Source organism: Neopelma chrysocephalum, unplaced genomic scaffold, assembly GCF_003984885.1.
Source record: "Neopelma chrysocephalum unplaced genomic scaffold, ASM398488v2 Primary Assembly neopelma1_74, whole genome shotgun sequence".
In the NCBI taxonomy this organism is placed as follows: Eukaryota; Metazoa; Chordata; class Aves; order Passeriformes; family Pipridae; genus Neopelma; species Neopelma chrysocephalum.
The window spans coordinates 1,642,749-1,661,854 of record NW_020897735.1 but is presented as its reverse complement, the minus strand read 5'-3'; the positions used below and the strand labels follow the sequence as shown (position 1 = coordinate 1,661,854).

The following is a 19,106-nucleotide window of genomic DNA, read 5'->3' as shown; positions in this document are numbered from 1 at the left end:
ATGTCACCCTTTCCTCCCCCCTCATTCACTAGGACAGGGTATAAAAAGGTGCAAAGGTCTGGATGGGGGACGGAAGGATTGTGTAGGGTACCCGTGCCCACAGCACAGCTTTGGAACTAGATGATCTTTACGGCCCCTTCCAACCCAAACCATCTTATGATTCTAAGATATCTATGTCCCTGCAGCACCCAGACGACAGCAGGGAAGGAGAAAAAACATCCCATTCTTCTCCCCTGCCTTGCACAAGCACAGTGCCCACCGCAGTGATCCCACCCAGCTCAGCTGATGAGCTCCCGCATCTCAAGCCCAGGTCCTCCAGCAGCCACAAGGCACCACCAGCAGCTCCTCCAGCCACGGCCAGGCCGCTTTTTCCTTTCCTTTCCCTTTCCTCTCCACCACGGCCGGCTCAATCCCCGGAGCCAACTCTCAGAGCACTTTCTCCTTTCCGGGAGGAGCAGGGATCGCATTCCCGGGCAGGGATCCCGGGGGCAGCGCCAGGCTGAGCCACCGCCCCGCGCGTGACCGGGCGTTCCGGGAGCAGCATCCCCGTGGGAAGGAAGGAGGGAGGGAGGGAGCCGGGCTTGGTGAGTCAACACTGCAGAGCTGCTGCGAGAGGAGCGGGAGGCAGAGCCAGGCCGGCTGGGAAGGACAGATTTGCTGAGCCCGCGACAAAATGGTTTGAGTGATTATCAACGGTAAGGAAACCTCTGGTTTGAGGCGAGGGAGCTCAGAGGGGTTCCCGCAGGGTAAACACTCCGCGTGTTTTATGGCTTTGGCTCGTGGGGGAGAAAGGCTGGAGTAGCTGGAAACTACTGTGGGCTCCAGACACTCTAACAACTCCCTTTCAGCCTGTTAAACGCAGTCCCTCCATTCCCTCTGCTGCTTTTGGCCAGAACCTGCCGCGGGTCCCGCAAGCCCCGCCACGATCCCCTTCTGTGTGGACCTCGAGCTCAGCGAGAGGTCCCGCTCTGGGCTCGCTGGGGAGGGTGTTTTGGGGTTGTTTCAGGTTCCTGCAGTGAGCAGGGGTCTCTCGTTTCCCCCCAGCCTGCCGCTATGTGGCCAGGAAGATGAGGACCCTGTGGAGCCGGGAGCACCAGGAGCCACCGCCCTGCCCGGCACAGGCAGAGCCCCGCGGCCACCGACAGAGTGAGTCTGGACCCCGGGGGGACAGGGACATCCACACACCCGGGATGGAGGGCCCAGGGCTCCCCGGGGCTCCCAGGGCACCTCCACACCTCCCTGCCCCCTCCCTCCGTGTGCTCCGGTGACCACAGTCTTCCTCAGAACCAGGCACTTGGGCTGAGGAGGAACAGGAACAGGTAGAAGTTACAAAAGTTTCATTTAGTCCCTGCTTTATCTTTCCTCGCAGGGATTTGTTGTTAAATGTCCTAGTTCCATCCCAGCCCCTTGGCAGAGGGGATGAGCAAATAGCAGCCTTTGGAAGGGGGACAGAAACGCTCTGGGGGGTTCCAGAGGGGCAAGAGGATGGCACCTGCTCCCCCTGGGCTACATGTCCCTGGGACAGTCTTTGTCGTTTCATGCACCCTACTAAATACCAAAATACATCTCTATACCCCCACAGGCAGCAAGAGATCCCTGGCCTTGCTTCCCAATCTTCCCTAGCCCCTTCCTGGCTCGTTTAAACCACACTTTCTAGATCACTCGTGCAAAACCCCCAGAGCAGCTGGTCCCAATTTGGCACAGGGGGTACAGCAAGGGCCATCCTGGCTCCTCACCCATCCCAGTCGAGGCAAGGAAGGTTCACTCAGAGCTGCTCCTACATTGCCCTGCTTAGATGTTAAACCTCACTGTCAGAGTAAACTCAGTTTTGAACAGCAGACAGAGGAATCTCAGCAGAGCAGAGATCTGCCCAGCAAATACCAGTTGTACTGGTTTGGCTGAGTCACTCCTGGTTGCTCCTGTGCAAACATGCCCAGAGCTGCACCCAGGCAGGAGCACATTCCCAGGCAGGAGCACATTCCCAGGCAGCTGCCACAGCAGTCAGCTCATGCCTGGGATCTCCTGCCTCTGCCAGGAGCTGTCACCAGAGACTCCAGGGAAGATGTAGGGCTGAGCCATTCCCTTCCTGCTGCTCCCATGTGCTGTGGGGAGGGGAAGGAAAGCAAACTGTGTGTCCAGAGAGTCCTATAAAGTCTCAAGAATATCACCTGTTCCCTAAAATAGCAGCTAGATTTTTAATGGGGAAGAGAAACGGAGTGTCTCCCTTCACTAATGCCTTAATTAAGTGCATATGAAGGAAAAACAGGGTGTTTGTTAATCATCCTGCAGTGGGAGTCAGGATTTAGCAGAGGCTCCAGCTGGGAAGCTCAGGGCAGGCACTTGGGTGTATCAGTGAGAGAAGTCAAACTCCTCCTCTGAGCAAAGAGGTTCAGCTCCTCACTGCAATTAATTGCTGGGTGTTTAATTGCAGTCAGGGGAGATGCCAGGCTGGCACGAGCAGAGGGTCTGGCCCTGTGCAGGTTGGGCACAGCAGCTCCTCAGATCTGTGGCTGCAGGAGCTGTGCCGGTGCAATGGGGGGGCTGCACATCCCTCTATCCCACAGCATTCCCCAGCCAGGAGCTCTGTGGTGCCCTGGGGAGAGCTGGCCCAGCACAGGGTGCCAGGAGCACGTGGCTCAGCAGAGGAATGGTCTGGCTGGGAAATGTGGATGATCCAGAGGCACTGGTGGGGTCACAGCTTGGAAGTTGTGGCTCTTTATCCCCTCCTTGCAGCAAGGTGGGCTCTCCGTGTCACAAACCTGGCCTGGCTCCTCACACCTACTGCTATTTATGGAGGTTTTTGGAGCACCTTCCCTGTTCACATCCCAGCCTTGTCCCTTCAAATCCCTTCCCTTCCCCCTTGGCTAATCTCAAATCCCCCTCTTTTCTCCTCTTGTTGTGCATTTGCAGATGTAAAGGCAGAGGTATCGGCATCCCCTGAAGCAACAGCCTCCCTTCCCAGGAACATCAAACCCATCCAGTGCAGGTCCTGACAGTAAAAGCCCTCAAGCTCCTCCCATGAAGGCTACAAGATTTCTTCCCACTGATTTCTCCAGGGAATCCATTTGCTGGGAATCTTGCAGGGCAGGGATTGGAAAATATCAGCGAATCCCTCCTGTATCTGCTCTCAACACAGAAGCACAACGATAGAAAACATCTTAATTGGTCTCCTGTTACCAGAATTTTCTACCTGGCAGACAAAAAAAGAAGATTCCCAATATGTATCAGATGCTCCTGGCACAACTGGGCCATGGAATACCAGGGGAAGAGCTCGAGCCATTGCATCCCAGCAGCAAATTGGATTTTTGTCCTGGAAACCAAATTGTGCTCCCGATGATATTGGTATAAAATCAGACAGTTTCCATGAAGGTCAAATCAGTCCCTGAGCTGGAGTGAGGAGTGTGGGAGCTCAGGGCTGTGGAAATCTCACGATGTTTTGTACAACCCCTTCCCCCACGCCCAGTCTGAATGGGCAACCAGCTCCCCCAGAGCAGAGGCTGCAGGAGCACAGCAGGACCCCCCCAAAACCCTGCAGTGTCACAGAGCGATGACAGCAGAATCACAAACCCCACACTCGTGGGGGAGACTCTGCCCGACCCCCTCCTGTGACAGCTGAACCAGAAGTAAAGTTGGATCAAAAGCAGCTGGTTGGGAGAGTGGTGGGGTTTGTCCTGGAACGGGTTTGCTGTTGTTGTGGTGCTGGGACTCGGTGCTGAGGATCCTCTGGCTGCTCATGTAGGCAGAGTTGGCTCTTACCTCGCCATTGCTTGTGATAGAAATAAGAAGAGAGGGAGCAGAGTCATCCTGCACCCCTGGGAAGAGCTGAGTGAGAGCTCCCAAAGCTCCAGGGCTCAGCCTCGTGCTGCCCTGAGCAATGGTTTGGCCTTTGCTGGTACAATTTGGTGGCAGGAGGGGATGTACACAAATTACTGACCTTGATTTCAAACCCCTCCTGGCTTTGTGTGGGCCATGCTGGGCTTTGTGAAGGTGGGAGAGGCACAAACCCTGCCCTGGGGGTTGTGGGGCTCTGCAGGGGATGGGGGGGGAAGGAGGGAGGGCAGGCTGGAAGGTGGAGAACAGCCACAGCAAGGCTGGAAAATGCACACCTTGGGCTCTTTATTCTGACATTGCCACTCCCTGGGGCAGGTGTCACCACCAAACTGGGGGTTAGGTGGTCACACCAGTGCAAGGAGCCACTGGAATGTCATGGAAGGGCCTGGCTGTGGGACAGGAGGACAGCAGCACCACCTGAGCACACAACCCACACTGCTTCCTTTCCCATTCCCTGTTGGATCCCATGGACACATTGAGGTCTCCTGCTCACCACTGGCTCCTCTCATGTGTTGTGTGCAAACAGAGAGCATGGAGAGAGGAGGAAAGGAAAAACAAAGGAAATCAGCCTGAAAATGGAGCAGAAAAGGGAGCTTGAAAAGAGCAGTGCCCCAGGATGCCCTACCCAGTGCCCTCTCCAAGGCTTGATCCCAAGGATCACCAGGGGTCTGCTGGAAGGTGTCCCTGCCCATGGCAGGAGGTTGGAATGAGCTGAACTTTAAGGTCCCTTCCAACCCAAACCATTCTGTGTTTCTATGAGATGTGACTCTGGAAGATGGGCCTGTGCAGAGCTAGGAGTTGGACTCAATGATCCTTGTGGGTCCCTTCCAGCTCTGTGATTCCATGATTCCGTGCCCATCACCTCCCTCCCAGGGGAGGCATTAGAAGCAGCAGGTACTGAGCACCGTCCCCACCTTGTTCCTGAGTGGAAGGTGTGCTGAGTCATCAGCTGGGACAGTGCCCACATGTCACAGGGCAGAGACACTGTCCCTGACAATTGTGTGGCACAGACACAACCCAGAGCCAGCAGCACATTTCCAACACCCCCAGGCAGCGTTTCCCTGTCTGCCTTGTACTGAAAACTCCCACGTGCTTCATTCCAGAGGCGTGGGATTGGCACTTGTGGGTGTTCCCTGTGGCTCTCTGAGCAGTGAGAAATGTCCCACAGGAGCTCCAGCCTGTCCCTGGATTGTTTCTGACCCCTGGGGCAGCTCCTTCCCCCTGAGCCAGGGGCAGGCAGGTCTCCGAGGCTTTTCTGTGAGTGTCTTGCACGTTTTATTGGAGTCCTACTTCCACATGATCTGGGTAAATCCAGGATGAGGGATCACAGCCCCACTGGCGTGGAGGGGCAGCTTTTATTTTGGTGTTTTCCAGCCCCCTCTGGGGGTCACCTGCCCCTGAAGCAGCTCTGGTGTGAGTCGAGCACGGTGGTCTGGATGAACTGGCACAGACAGGGCACGGTGCTGGGCTCCAGGTGCCCCCCTGCCACGGCCCCAGGGAGCTGCCCTGTGACCAGGAGCCGGACGTAGCACCCGCTGAAGAGCACCAGGAGCTGCTGGGCCATGGCCTGGAACGAGCAAAGAGGCGTCAGGGCAGAGCAGCTGGGCAGAGAGAGTGGCATTAAACACCACTTGCTCCCTCCTTCAAGGACTGTCCTGCTCTGAGAGGAGCAGGACAGCAGCCAATGGCACATATAACTGTCCCAGATTCCCTTCTGGTCAGCACTGTCCCCACAGGGGAGGGACACAAAATGACCCGTGAATGGCCCAGGAGCCTGGGGACCTGCCCACTCTGTCACTGCCTCCTCTGGCTTTTTTTTTTTTTTGGCCTCCAGACAGCCAGAGAGCCTCAATCTGCAGGGATGGCACCTGCACAGAATTCACTTAGTAACAGCGAGAGGAAAACTGGAAAATAAATCAAAATCATCCCTTTTGAAGCTCCTTGCTGAGCAGGAATGAGGACACATTTGTTGCTCAGCGTGGCACAAGTCTTTGAAGGCACTTTCCATGGAGGGAACACAGGCTGGGCACATTCATAACTCATCCCCAGCCTGGAGAGGGGCACCAGGTCCCTGCACAGACCCTGGGTAGAGTTTGTCTTCCAAACTGGGACCCCTGGCCACCAGCAAGGAAAAGCCCAAGCCATGAATTCCTCAAGGATTAAGCATTGGCTGATTGAACTGCTCAGCAGCAGCAGGGCTGGAAAAGGTGTGTGTGGAATTCCAGGTGCTTCTGGTGGTGAAAAAGGAGGTGTCTCCCATGGCTGGTGGGTGCTGGGATGAGTTTTGGAGCTGAGCTGCCTGGGGAGGTGATTTGGTGCCTCAAGCTGTCAGGGAGGGATGTTTCTCCTTACCTCTGGTGGGCCCTCAGGGACGAGGCAGAGCAGCTCATTGCATGTCACAGGCTTTTTATTCAGGTTCTCCCCACTGGATAAAAGAGGGGACTCTTCACGTGGAGCCTCCTCATCCCCTGTCCCCAGGTCAGGCTGAACTGCTGCCTCCATGACCACACAGAGCTTGTCCAGCCTGTGCCTCAATCCTGCCTGGAAGAGAAAGATTTTGGGTTCTCCAAAAGCAGTGGTGTCCTGACAACAGCCTTTAAAGGGCTTAAACAATTTCCTCCTGCATGTTTTTCACTCCTGGGATTTGCCATCCCGAGCACTTGGAGGTGGGTGTCCATCCCACAACCAGGAACTCTTGTGGCAGTGACTGCTCCCAGCACTATGGTCACGGCCTGACAGGGGGAATCTTGTCTTTAGAATCTGAGTTTTTAAAGATCTGAGTCTTCAAAATCTGACTTTTTAAAATGTAAGTCTATAAATTCCCCTGTGTGTGGACTGGGGGGGGTCACTGTCCATCCCCCCAGGCTGCAGCTGCAGGTTCAGCAGGGGGATGAGCAACCTGGAGGTTTTGGGAGGGTTGTACCCCTTCACCTCTCATCCCACAGCCAGCAAGGGCAGTTCAGGGGATATTTATACACCCACAGAGAGACAAACATTTCCCTGGAGGCCAAGAGGACAACATTTTTATCCAATTAACCCAATTCAGCATTTTTTCCTCCCTCAGGCCATCCCATTTATTCCAGGAGGACAGCTCAAGGTGTCAGCTGTTTCAAGCTGGGACACGTGCTTCCAAAATTCGCCTTTCTTTGGTTCCTGATGACTTTCCTTCATTAAAGTTGTGCAGTTAATTACCCAGACATGCACATAACAAATAAACAAATCGAAACAAGTTCCTGCTGAACTGGGCACCAGCAGGAACAGTTGATCCACCTCCCAGTCTGCCCAGTTCCCAGCAGGAGAAGCTTAGGAGGGCACTCAAACACTCGGTTGTCCTTGCTGTGTTGGGCTGAAATGGTGTTAATCTCTTAAATATTGTCAAAATCATCACAGGGTGATGATAAATTTTCTATTTTAATCTCTCTCTGTCACTCTCTTTCTTCCCCCTCCTCCTTTTCCTATTTCATTCTCTCTTTCTCTGCCTCATGTCCTGTTAAATAACAGTAAATTACACATTTACTCTTCAAATTATTGTTACCGTTTTAATTATGAATTGGTACTGTTATTAATTTGTTATTATTTAATTAATAGTAATTGGCTAATATTTATTAATCTCATTAATTTTATTAATTTTATTACTATTATTTTATAATAAAATATTTTTTGAAAATTTAATTATTTCATTAATTAATTATTTATTATATTTATTTTAAAATTCAAATATTTTATTAAATTATCTATTATAATATTTATTTTTACAATCAAATATTTTATTAATAAATTATTTATTATTTTTAATAATTATTAATTATTTTATTCAATTAATTAATTGATTATTCTTAATAATTTTATATTATTGATTATTGTTTAATCATTAATTAAATAATATTAAATTAATTGGTACTGTTAAATTATTAACTGTTAAATTACTCACATTTGCTGTTAACTAAAATCCATACTCTTGCCTTTGGCAGCTGGTCTTGTTTGCACCTTAATTCGGGCAGAGGCATTTCTAATAATTTTAATAACTGGATCAAAACACTTCTCTGCCCCCGTCCCATCAACCCCGGGGCTCAGGGCTGGACCTGCAGGTGTGCCCAGGCTGTGCCCAGGCTGTGCCCAGGCTGTGCCCACCCCCCTTACCTGTGCTGTGCTCTGCAGGTGGGTGAGGTGGGAGCACAGGGCCTGCAGGCAGCGCTCGGGGCTGAAGTGCACAAACCACAGCTGGAAGGGGCAGGTTAAGGAGGGAATGTTTCCATATCCCCCCTCCCAGCTCTGTGGGGATGGGAGGACAGATCTCACGGGGAGCAGAGCCTGTGGGATGCTCAGGATACAGCCAGGAGCCAAATAACACATCACAGGGCTCATTTTAAGCCATGAGGGTCTAGTGCCATTTAGGGCTGGTTTTAAGCCATGTCTGGTCTAAGATAAAACTTCAAGCTAATGGGGACAAGAAGAGGGGTGGCAGAGGAAGGGGACATTACCCCACTCCTCCTCCCTCCCCTCCTGCAGCCTGTGGTGGGGGAACAACAGGGATAACCCAGAGTCACTGCCCATCACTCATCTCAGTGGCCCTATATCCAAATAAACTGGTGGGGCACAGTGACTTAGCTCCCCTAAACCCTAACCCCCTTCCTGCTTTCTTGGCTTTGCTTCTCTTTCTATTTCTATATCCTAAATGTATTTTATATTTATATTATTCACATTATATTTATATTATTTATATTCCATTTATATTTGTATTTACATCCAACTATTGATAATATTTCCCCTTTATTTGCTGCAAAATTTACCCTACTTGGTGCTGGTCTGCAGGACAGAGACGCTGCTGTGAAGAGTCTTCCAAGAGCAACGTGATGGGGATGCAAGTCCTGCCAGCTCTGAGGCAGCCAAAGGTCTGCCCTTGGACATCTCCTCAACCTACCACCATCAAGGGGATCCAGGAACAGCAGAAAAGCCAGAGGGTTAAAATAGATCTGACATTGAGCAGACAGAGAAATTGTAAATTATTTGCTGCTCTCAGGCAGTTCTGGGACACAAAAAGGTGAAGGCTCCTTGGATTAGTCCTCACTGAGGTGTAGAACTATCCTGGTGTGAATAAATGTGTAATTCAGGTTTGCAATTATTGTAATTCAGGTTTGTAATTGTCCTCATCCTGCAGGACTTTGTCCCTGCCAGCCCTCCTGCAGAATTCCCTGCTCCTTTCCCTGCCCCTGTGCTCCACCCTGGCTTCCCTCACCATTTGTATTTCTTACCTCTTTAAACATCTCTCCCTCACCTTCCTTTTGAACCTTAAGGGGATCTTAAAACTCTCTTGATTCCCCTCAGTCTTTGTTTAGTCCAGAAAAGGTATCTCTGAAGCCAGGGATGGGGACTCTGCTTTTCTCCATGTTGGATTTCTGGGGGGACACTCTGGTTTTCTCTGTGCTGGTTCTTTTGGGGTATTTTGGTTTTGGGGTTTTTTTTTGCCATAGGCACATTGATCCAGGAACAGCCAGAGAGTTAAAATAGATCTGACATTGAGCAGACAGAGAAATTGTAAATTATTTGCTGCTCTCAGGCAGTTCTGGGACACGAAAAGGTGAAGGCTCCTTGGATTAGTCCTCACTTACTGAGGTGTAGAACTATTCTGGTGTGAATAAATGTGTAATTCAGGTTTGGGGTATTTTGGGTTGGTTTGGGGTTCTTTTTGCCATAAGCACATTGCTGTCACTCTGCTTACAGTGAGAATCATCACTGTCACATCAGTATAACACACTTCCAGGAATAATTGTCTGCCCTAAGGAATCCCATTCCAATCCTTTACACTCGTTATTTCCAACTGACTTTGGGCATAACTCAATCACCACTTAACAGGAGAAATAAAAATACCCAGTTCCTCAGGCCATGCAATAAAAAAAGCATCCTAGAAATCCCACCCTCTGGATCATAACATCACTAAATACCTCCACATCATCCCAGGAGGGATATGAACAATTCCCTACACAAAGGATACTTGTAGGATGTTGTGTGGCCCCTCCAGGACATCTGTAATCCCCACAATTAAACTGTGCTTGATAAAGATTTCATTGACAGCTGCCAGCCTCACATCTGTGTTCACGTTTATCTGTGAGAGAATGAAAGAAAAAAATAACATCCCTACAAAAGAAAAGTTGGGTCAAGCTACGGACTGCAGCTGGATAATCCCAAATCCTGGGTTTCTGACAGGAAAACAGTGACATGAGCAGAGTGTGGGCAGGGCAGGGTGTCACCAGCCATCAGGATTGGCCTCTGCACCACCAGCAGACTGAAATCCCACTGAGGTTTATTTCTGCCATAGACAAAATGTCTGAAGCTGAATTGACTTCCAGTGTCATGTTCTCTCCTTTCCATCCCCCAGCAGCCCCCGAGGGAAGGACTCCTTTCCTGAACCTCTGCGCACCCCTACATTTGCCAAGTTTCCTCTTGGAGGAATCATTTGCTCCAAAATCCATTTAAAAAGCCCGCTCTGGGCTTTGAATGAAGCCTTTGCAATATTATTCTTCAAGCAACTCCATAGAAATTTCCACACTCATACAACTTCTCCACCAAGCAGTGGAGGCTGTGGGTGCTTTCTCCCACACTGACATCACCTCCCTGCTTCCTTCTGCTGCCCACTCTACCTTGGGTTTATCATTTTATTGCAACTTCCGTGTGTTAGGAGCTGCCTCTTTGTTCTGCTGCAAGGCAGCTGCTGTGGGACCTCGGCCCCAGAGCAGGAATAAACAATTCCATTAATTCCAGAGGCAGCAGAGGCTGCCAGGACTGTCCACAGCTGCTGGTGAGCCCCTGTGCCTTCCCACCAGCTGTGGGAGCAGGAATTGTGCTTTGCAAGGGTTTTGTCTCCAGGGTGACCTTGTGGCAGCCTCTCAGTACCTGAAGGGGCTCCAAGAGAGCTGGAGAGGGAATTCCACAAAGGTGTGGAGTGACAGGACAAGGGGGAATGGCGTCACACAGGGTCAGATGGGATACTGGGGAGAAATCCTTGGCTTTGAGGGTGGGGAGGCCCTGGCACAGGTTGCCCAGAGAAGCTGTGGCTGCCCCATCCCTGCAACTGTCCAAGGCCAGGTTGGATGGGGCTTGGAGCAACCTGGGATGGTGGAAGGTGTCCCTGGAAGGAGGTGAATCTTTAAGGTCCCTTCTTACCCAAACCATTCCGTGACCTCCAGCCACAGCAGAAGCTTTGAGCCAACCTGAGCAGCTCCAACACTTCAGCCATCTCAACCCCTCCTGTGGCTCTATAACATCCCTTGCCTCAACCTGATCCCTGAATGCTGTAAAAATATTCCCTCCTCCCTGGATAATTTATATTCTTAGTGTGCATCTAGGGAAGAATTCCCATCAGGAGTCCTGCTCCTCTTGCCCTACATTCCCACACACAATTCCCTCCTCTCACCTTCCTCTGGCGCCGATCAATGACCAGTATGACCAGTACAGTGACTGCCACAGCAGCCAGGGTCACCAGCACACTGGACACCCAGTAGCGTCCAAAGGAACACAGCTGGACTGTGGAGTAAAGGTTTGTCCAGAGAGACATGTAGAAAACCTGGGAAAAAAAATAATTAAATGGAGATTGGGGATAGTCACAAACCCGTGAAAGTGAGAAAAGTCACACAAAGAAGAAAACCAACAGTCCCTCTCCCTTCTCTCTCGTCATAAATTAAGTCACACGAGATTTTTCAGAGGGTGAGAAAGGACAGAAGTGCTTTCCAATAATAAATAAGGGAAAGAAAGGACTGGAAGGACTGAGTGAGCTCTAGTTTATTGTAAAAAATCACCAGTCACCAAAGACAGAGAGTGAATTATTAATGATGATTCATACCCAGGAAGGATTTCAACTGAGTTCTTCCATTTAGAGAAAAAATGCACTCACTGAGGCATATTAGTAATAATTCTAATAGTCCTGTATTTAGAAAGGTCCTGTGTCAAGGTGATGCAGGGACCACTCAATTACAATAAAGCTCAAACAGTGGACACTGAAATGGGATCAAGGACTATGTTAAAGGCTGACAAACTTGGTCTTTCCATAAAGATGGGAAAAACTGAATTTCTTTACTTCAGGCAGCAAGTATTTGGGCAGGAGATTGGCTGGAAGCAAGTATGATGTGTACATAGCATGTCACAGCATCGGCTTGTAATAACATAATTCATTTGCACTAAACAGGCACCAAACCCCTCGAAACACTGAGCCCCAATCCCTACACTATTAGTGAAAGGAGAAGAAGACAGGTATAATGGCTGTACAAAAAAAACCCCAGGAACTAAAACGAGGAGTTGGATTTGATCACACCCTCAGCACCCTGCAAACAAAGTACCGGCCTGGCAGCAGATGGTGGGGTCTGTGGAGGAGCCTCTCTCACCAGAAGAAGACGAGCAACTCCAGACAGTCACCTCAGTAACCAGAGTTAACTGGTCCGTCGGTCTAAAATAGCATCGGGACCAGAATATCTTCACATCTTTAAAATCAAGTTAAAACCCAAGCCTGTTGTAGGTATCTCAGCTGCCTCAGCACATGCTGGTCATCCAGACACAGACAACCTGCTTTGGTGGGGCCACACCAGCAAGAGGTTGGAGGAGGTGCCTTGCCCTCCATCTACAGAAGTTCTGTGAGCTGGGAGATCTGGTTTTTAACTTGATTTTAAAAATGTGAAGATATTCTGGTCCTGATGCTATTTTAGACCGATGGACCAGTTAACTCTGGTTACTGAGGTGACTGCCTAGAGCTGCTCGTCTTCTTCTGGTGAGAGAGGCTCCTCCACAGACCCCACCATCTGCTGCCAGGCCGGTACTTTGTTTGCAGGGTGCTGAGGGTGTGATCAAATCCAACTCCTCGTTTTAGTTCCTGGGGTTTTTTGTACAGCCATTATACCTCTCCTCTTCTCCTTTCACTAATAGTGTAGGGATTGGGGCTCAGTGTTTCGAGAGGTTTGGTGCCAAAGGAACCCACTGGGATGGTGAAAACCAGTATTTCCTCCCTGCCCAACCCCTCCCTGGGCACAAGGAAACCAGGGGTAGGTGTTGGTGCCCCTCAGGCCCCTCTGGAGATCCCCCCAGTCCTCACCACGGCGATGGCAATCTGGAATGCCCGCGAGTTGTAGAACATGTACCTCCTCACTTCAGGCTTCAAGATACCATCCTGGATCAAATTTTTCCACTGATCCAATGGCACCTGCTCAGGGAGCAAACACAGAACTAGAGCCACCCTCCAGTTTGGGTTCCCAGTCCCACCAGACCCAGCCTGGGCAAACATCATGGGGCCAGCCTGGCACTGCAACCCAAATCTGTGTCCCCTCCCACAGAAAGCACCTCCAATCCCATCCACGCAGCTCTCACAGACCAAAAACTTGTGTTCTTGCCCCATTTGCAGCGAGGAAAATCTGCCTGGAATATCTGCCTGGAAAGGGCAGGGCAAGGCACAGGAGGAAAAACACCTTTTTACGAGGAAGGACAAGATTGTCCCAGGGATTCCCTGACCCATCAGAGTGACTTGCAAGCAAAATTCACTCCAACCCGTGTTCAAAGAGTTTCCTCATGGAGGTTTAACCCAAGATCACCCCAGCTGACTCCCAGCTGAAGTCGAACTGAAACAAGCACCTCTCCAAACAAAATAACCCCAAAGCCCTCTGTGATGTGTCTGTGAATGCAAATGATGCCAATCTAGCTGGGATTAAACTCCCACAGCGTCCCCAGGGCAGCTCACCTGGACCCCCAGGGCCTTCAGCTTCTCTGCACAAAGCTCCATGTCAAAGGAGGAGGTGGAGCAGGTGTTGTCCATGCTGAGCACCAGGAGCACCTGGTCTTTGAGGGGTTCTGCAAGAGCCCAAAGGAGCCGTGAGCATCCCACTGCAGGGGGGGTTTCTCCCAGCAGCCAAGAAACATGTGGCAAAGGGAAGGCTGAGGAACTAAGGCCACCCTGATACGTTGGAAAAGGATCCAGAATCCCCCCTTGGACATTTCTAAGGAGCTCTGGAAGCAGCCTGATGTAAGGAGACAACCCACAAAAAGGGAGGAAACCCTGAACACATTCCAGGAGTGAGCAGAGATAACGAGATAACATGATGCTCTGATCTTCAGCCAGATAACGTCTTGCCTCACCAATCCCTGACTGAAAGGACAATGGCCTCAGGCTGCTGGGGGTTGCTAAGGCTGATCTACCTCTTAGAGATCCCCTCTTGGCCTGCCCACCCCACCCAGCACAAGCAACAGCTGGAGCAACCAAATTAAAGTGCTTTCCAGCAATCACATTGCCTGGGATGTGGCAGGGCCACCCTGGAACCTCCCCCCCACATCCCCCAGTGCCCAGTTCCCCACTCCAGCAGCGCTCCTGGGATCAGCTCAAGGCCCTCAGCTTCCCAGTGTCACCTCAGAGGTGTGAGCCAGAGACCCCAGTCACAGCCAGGAGCCTGAAAAATGTGAGGACAGCCTGTCCTAGATTTGAGGAGCAGCCTTGGAGCGGCACAGGAGAGCTGTGATCTCCAGGCATCCCATCTGGCATCCACCTAGAGCTTACACAAGCTGTGCTACGGCAGGAGGAAGAGTTCAGGTCTGAGGAAGTGGCTTGTTCTGCTCAGATCCTCTTTCACTGAAATGTTTCCCCCAGCTTTCCTTCCCCTTTGCAGCTCCCAGGTCAGCCGGGTGTCCCCCAGGCTGCTCCTGCTGACACTTTGTGCTCTCCCAGACTGTTGTGCTGATGGAACACCACATGTTCACCTCTCCCTTCTCCCCCATTTCCATCCTCCATCCTCATCATCTCCTCACTGCTCAGGAGCAGGGGATGGCACATGAAACGAGGCAATTCCAACAGGGTGTGACCACACTGAGCCAAAAAGGGAAGAGCAGGAGCACCTGGAACCTCCAGGATCACAAGGTGCTGTTTGTTTGCTGAGCTTTGCCTCCTGCTGGCACAGAGCAGTGGAGATGGTGATTATAAAGCAAAAATAAAACAAATGACCTCAGCCTTGGGCCCAGCTCTCCTGTTCTCCAGGGCTTTTAGTCTTGAACACTTCCAGGGATGGGGCAGCCACAGCTTCTCTGGGCAACCTGTGCCAGGGCCTCCCCACCCTCACAGGGAGCAATTCCTTCCCAATATCCCATCTAACCCTGCCCTCTGGCAGTGTGAAGCCATTCCCCCTTGTCCTGTCACTCCAGGCTCTTGCAAATAGTCTCTCTTCATCTTTTTTTTAGGCTCCCTTCATGTCCTGGAAGGCCTTAATCAGGTCACCCCAAAGCTTTTCCTCTCCAGGCTAAACAATCCCACCTCTCCCAGCCTTTCCTCCCAGCAGAGCTGCTCCAGCCCTCTGATAATCTTGAGGCCTCCTCTGGACTCTCTCCAGCAGCTCCATGTCCTCTCTGTGCTGTTCCCCAGGGCTGGAGCAGCTCTGCAGGGGGGTCTCACCTGAGGGGGCAGAGGGGCAGAATCCCCCCTGCCCTGCTGCCCACACTACAGGTGAAGTTTCCCAAATTTGTCTTGGAAGGCCAGGAGAAAAGGACTTCCAGGGTCCAGCTGTTAAAGAGCAGCTTTGAAAAAGTTTGTCTCTGGTTATTTTAAGGGCCCTGTGCTCAGATCTGCCTCTCCACTTATCAACAAGGTACTCACCTGTCACCCACTGCAGGGATTCTTCCTTTAAATCGCTCTTACAGTAGAGGAGGGAGGACCCATTTTTCCCAGTCCCGCCAGTTTGGCTTTTCTGGGCCATGCTGGAGGTGCCTCTCCCTGAGGGATTCTGTGTTGTGGTGTGAGAAATTCAGCATTTATCTCTCTCCCTGCTGAGAAGCACCAGCTCAGCCCCCCGGCAGCCGGCTGGGGAGCAGACTGTGAAACCCTCACTCACACTCCCACTGCTGCCTCCCTCGAGATCCTGCTTTCCACGAGCCAGGAGCCATTTTTTTTTTTAGCCCTGAAAAGAGAAAAAGAAAATCCTAAATCTTGCAGAGACAGCAAATAAGGGATAACAGCAGTGACTTTGCTCCTTGGCCCCTGCACTTGGCAGGTGTTGGGCAGCACAGTGAGCACAGACTCGCCTTCTGCTGCAATTACCTTTGTTTTTTGTTAATAGCTGGAAACGTTGTCCTTAAATATCCCTTAAATTATCCTGACATCCTTAAGCACTCGTATTTTGTAAGCAATTGGTCACGAACAGGCAGGATCTCTCCTTGTGAAGCCAGCGGGTTCTTCGTTCTGCCTTTCGGAACCTGGAGCCGCTGGAAAAGCCCCTCCCTGGAAGCGCCACACCCCGCTCACCGTGCCGGGGATAAATCCCTTCCTCACGGACGGAGCAGCGCAAATCAGGCAGAAAAATGCCTCTGCTGAAGGCAGAGCCGAGCAGGAGCTCTCACCCGGAGCAGCAAAGCCTTTGAGGGTCTCTGCTTTCCTCTCCTCACCCCTCAGTGCCAGGAGCCGACGGGCAGGTTCTCACAGTGCCCACGGGTTTGCCTGCTGATGTAAGTCTCTAACCCACTGCCAGGACCTGTGGGTGGCTATTAAAGCTTGGAAGGCTCTGAAGTTTACTTTTCAATTCTCTTCCCCCTCACGTGGCTCAGCTACATCCGCACAGGCTCTCCAAAAACATCACCCACTTTTTAACCTCTGCGTGGAGCAGGAGCCTGTTGCTGTCTCCTGGTGTGAGGGTCCCCTCATGGATTTCACCCACTCTCCTTCCAAAGAGGGTTGTTTTCTTTCTGGCTGGGGGTTGTTGCTGCAGTTCCCCCCTTGCACACAGCCAGGATAGTCCCTGGCAAGAAAGGAGGCAAGAGAAACAACAGCAGAGGTTCTGCTGGCAGGAAAAACCCCTCGGAGGGGTGGAAACTCACCCTTAAAGGGGACAAACCATGATAAATGTTGCACAGGAGGTGTGCAGTGTGTGTGGGCACAGGGTGGGCACAGCACCTGCTCTTCAGGTGAGGAGCAATTCCCCTAAATTCTGAGCACAGCCCTCCCACAAGCAGCCACGTGTTACAGAGCACATCACCCAGCACCAAAAGGTGGATTGAGACAGTGAATTTTCTCCCTCCTTCCCCCCTTTTGCCATCAGTCCTTTCAGGTTAGCATCAAACAAGAGGGGAAAATGAAAATCGAGACAGAAAAGCCCAGAGAAAACAGCAGCAAAGAGTGAAAGAACAGAGGAAACTAAAGGAAAATATAATTATAAACTAAAGAAAAACCTAATTAAAATCAAACAACCTGTTGCTGCTGCTGGTACATTAAGTTAGAGGTGAATCAAGGCTCTGTGGTTTAGATGTCTTAGAGAATTTGGGGTCTCTGGAGGACAGTCCCCAGGAGGTGACAGTGAAGGTGCAGCAGGTCAGGGCAGCTCAGCCATTCCCAGCCCATCAGGGGGCTGCAGGAAGGAACAGCCTTCCCCAGCCAGGACAAGCTCCTTGGCCAAAGCAGCTTTGCTTTTGCCTCTTTGTGCAGCACAGACCTCCTTTGGCTCTGCTGCCTTTTACTGCAGAACTGCCCATTTTGGAGGTGGAGCCCCCCTGTCCCCCCCAAACCTTCCTCTGGTGCCTCCTGTGCCAGCTGGGGGAGCAGCCTCTCATCTCCAGCACTCCCAGGCTCTGTCTCTCAACATCTCTTCCTATTTTTCATGCAATGCCAACGTCTCTCTGGTGACTTTGCCTCCTTCAGGCTATGGACCCTCTTTTTCAGACACCTCCAAGTCCTCATTAAACAGCAGAGAAACATTCAGCCAGTCCTGCTTCATTCCCTAAGCAGAGCCTTACCTGGTCCAGCTCACTCCTGGTCCTGGGAAGGCAGCTCAGCTCCCTCCTCCTCCTCCTCCTGCCTGGCCTTTCTGTGCCATTGTCCCACTCTGCACTGCCCAGGTGCCACAGGGAAAGTTCCCTCTCTTCCCTATGTCTCCCTGGATCACAAACTAACCAGGCACAGCTCAGCCTGTGCCCCTACCTCCCTCTCCTCACCCCGAGCTGCAAGCACCAACTTGCAAAATCTCCCTTGTTCATGTGACTTTTCCCCTGGGCTGCTTTCAGAAATGTGGTTTTAACCCTCTGTGGTTCCTCAAAAGTGTTTCCACACTGAAGGCACAGCCATGGGAGCAGAATCCCTCCCCCCCAGGAATTATCCTCACCTTTGGCAGGGTGGGGGGCCAGAGCTGGAGCTGGACCCTGAAGCCTGTGCAGTGTCACATAAGTCTTTCCTCCTCCTCCTCCTCCTCCTCCTCGATCAGCCAGGCAGAACTAACAAAGCACAAATCCCACAGTTGCATCAGATTAGTTGCTGTGGGAATATTAAAGCCAAACACCCCTGAGAGGGCTGGAGACACCAGAAGAGGCAAATGAAGATCTCAAAGCCGACAACAGGTCACTCACATTTGGCAAAAGGTCACGTCAAAGCCCAGAGGAACAGGGATAACACGCAGGGCAGGAATTGTAGCCCTCCTCATAACAGGAGGCTGGGCTGATAGGGAGCAAGTTTCCTCTCCAGCAGCTCCAGGAGAAAAGCAGAAGGCTCAGATGGACCCTCCAGAGCAGCTTCACGTGCTGGAGAAGTTGTTTCTTCCATGCAAAGAGACAATGCTGAGAGAAACCACAAAAAGGAGGCTCCTTGGCGTGGGAATCGTGGTTTCAGAGCTCACCAAAAACTGGAGGATCCATGGAACAGAGCGAATCCAGCATCTTGGGGACTGTTAGTTTTAGTGAATGGTTGAAAAAAATAGAAAAAGGCAGCTTCTTGCAGTGCCTGTGGACACTTCCTGGAGCAAAGGCCATCCTTCTCTTGGAGGGATGGGTTTCTGCAGCCCTGCCTGCCCCAGGCATTGCTGAGTGAGGTGTTCATCGCACCACGTGGCTGCACAGGCCACAGGAATGACTCCAAAGCTGCTTACATGGGATCTTGGGACACTGGGAGCTGGGAACTGGCACAGCAACACCATCCAGGTATTGAGAAAAATCAGATAAACCCTGCTGCTGTCACCAGCTCCAATCCCCACCCACGACAGGGCCACACAAAGCTTTGGGCTCTTTTGCAAATGCTCCTCATCAAAAGCTTTGGCTTTGTCTCCTCCTCTCCTCACCCACACAAAGATTCCGGCAGGGAATGATCACCCAAGTGCTTCCAAAGAGCACTGTCAGCTCTCCACGGGAAAACGCCCCAGGCCAAACCCTGGGGGGGCAATAAACTTAAAAGCAACATCAGTAATTACCTGTGAGGTGCCCACAAACCCCGTGGGATCTTGGCATCAGCACCTCCACACGTCAGCACAGGCAGAAAACTCCGGCTCCTCTGTAAGTTTGGAATCACT

The 19,106-nt window shown here is 51.3% G+C and overlaps 1 protein-coding gene and 1 long non-coding RNA gene across 4 annotated transcripts; one reads left to right on the top strand and one right to left on the bottom strand.

The window, feature by feature from the left end:
• Positions 1–464: 464 nt before the first annotated feature.
• Positions 465–3,643, top strand: LOC113969681. The gene is made up of 3 exons (XR_003534918.1): positions 465–695; positions 1,045–1,146; positions 2,911–3,643. It is a non-coding gene; the product is annotated as an uncharacterized LOC113969681 (long non-coding RNA).
• Positions 3,644–4,996: 1,353 nt separating this feature from the next.
• TMEM268 (transmembrane protein 268) lies at positions 4,997–18,381 on the bottom strand. 3 transcript variants are annotated; one of them, XM_027687746.1, is made up of 10 exons: positions 18,175–18,379; positions 17,934–18,042; positions 15,443–15,743; positions 13,547–13,656; positions 12,908–13,015; positions 11,243–11,392; positions 9,824–9,934; positions 7,972–8,052; positions 6,184–6,372; positions 4,998–5,398 (listed from the first exon to the last, which is right to left on the bottom strand). In XM_027687746.1, the coding sequence occupies exons 3-10, from the start codon at positions 15,540–15,542 to the stop codon at positions 5,219–5,221; spliced, it is 1,029 nt and encodes a 342-aa protein (XP_027543547.1). In that variant the 5' UTR covers positions 15,543–15,743; positions 17,934–18,042; positions 18,175–18,379; the 3' UTR covers positions 4,998–5,218. The 3 variants fall into 3 exon arrangements, with proteins under 3 accessions (XP_027543549.1, XP_027543547.1, XP_027543548.1); XM_027687748.1 differs by lacking the exon at positions 12,908–13,015 and having other exon boundaries at positions 4,997–5,398; positions 18,175–18,381; XM_027687747.1 differs by lacking the exons at positions 17,934–18,042; positions 18,175–18,379 and adding an exon at positions 17,569–17,677.
• Between the last annotated feature and the right edge of the window lie 725 nt (positions 18,382–19,106).

Bases quoted from the DNA above. Each gene is read 5' to 3' on its own strand.
- TMEM268 (XM_027687746.1), bottom strand. From the start codon at position 15,542: ATGGCCCAGAAAAGCCAAACTGGCGGGACTGGGAAAAATGGGTCCTCC. The intron at 8,053-9,823 runs GTATCCTTTGTG...TGCCCCTTCCAG, and splicing joins GGCCACACAACATCCTACAA to CTGTGGTTTGTGCACTTCAG. The intron at 6,373-7,971 runs GTAAGGGGGGTG...TTTCTCTTCCAG, and splicing joins ACCTGCAGAGCACAGCACAG to GCAGGATTGAGGCACAGGCT.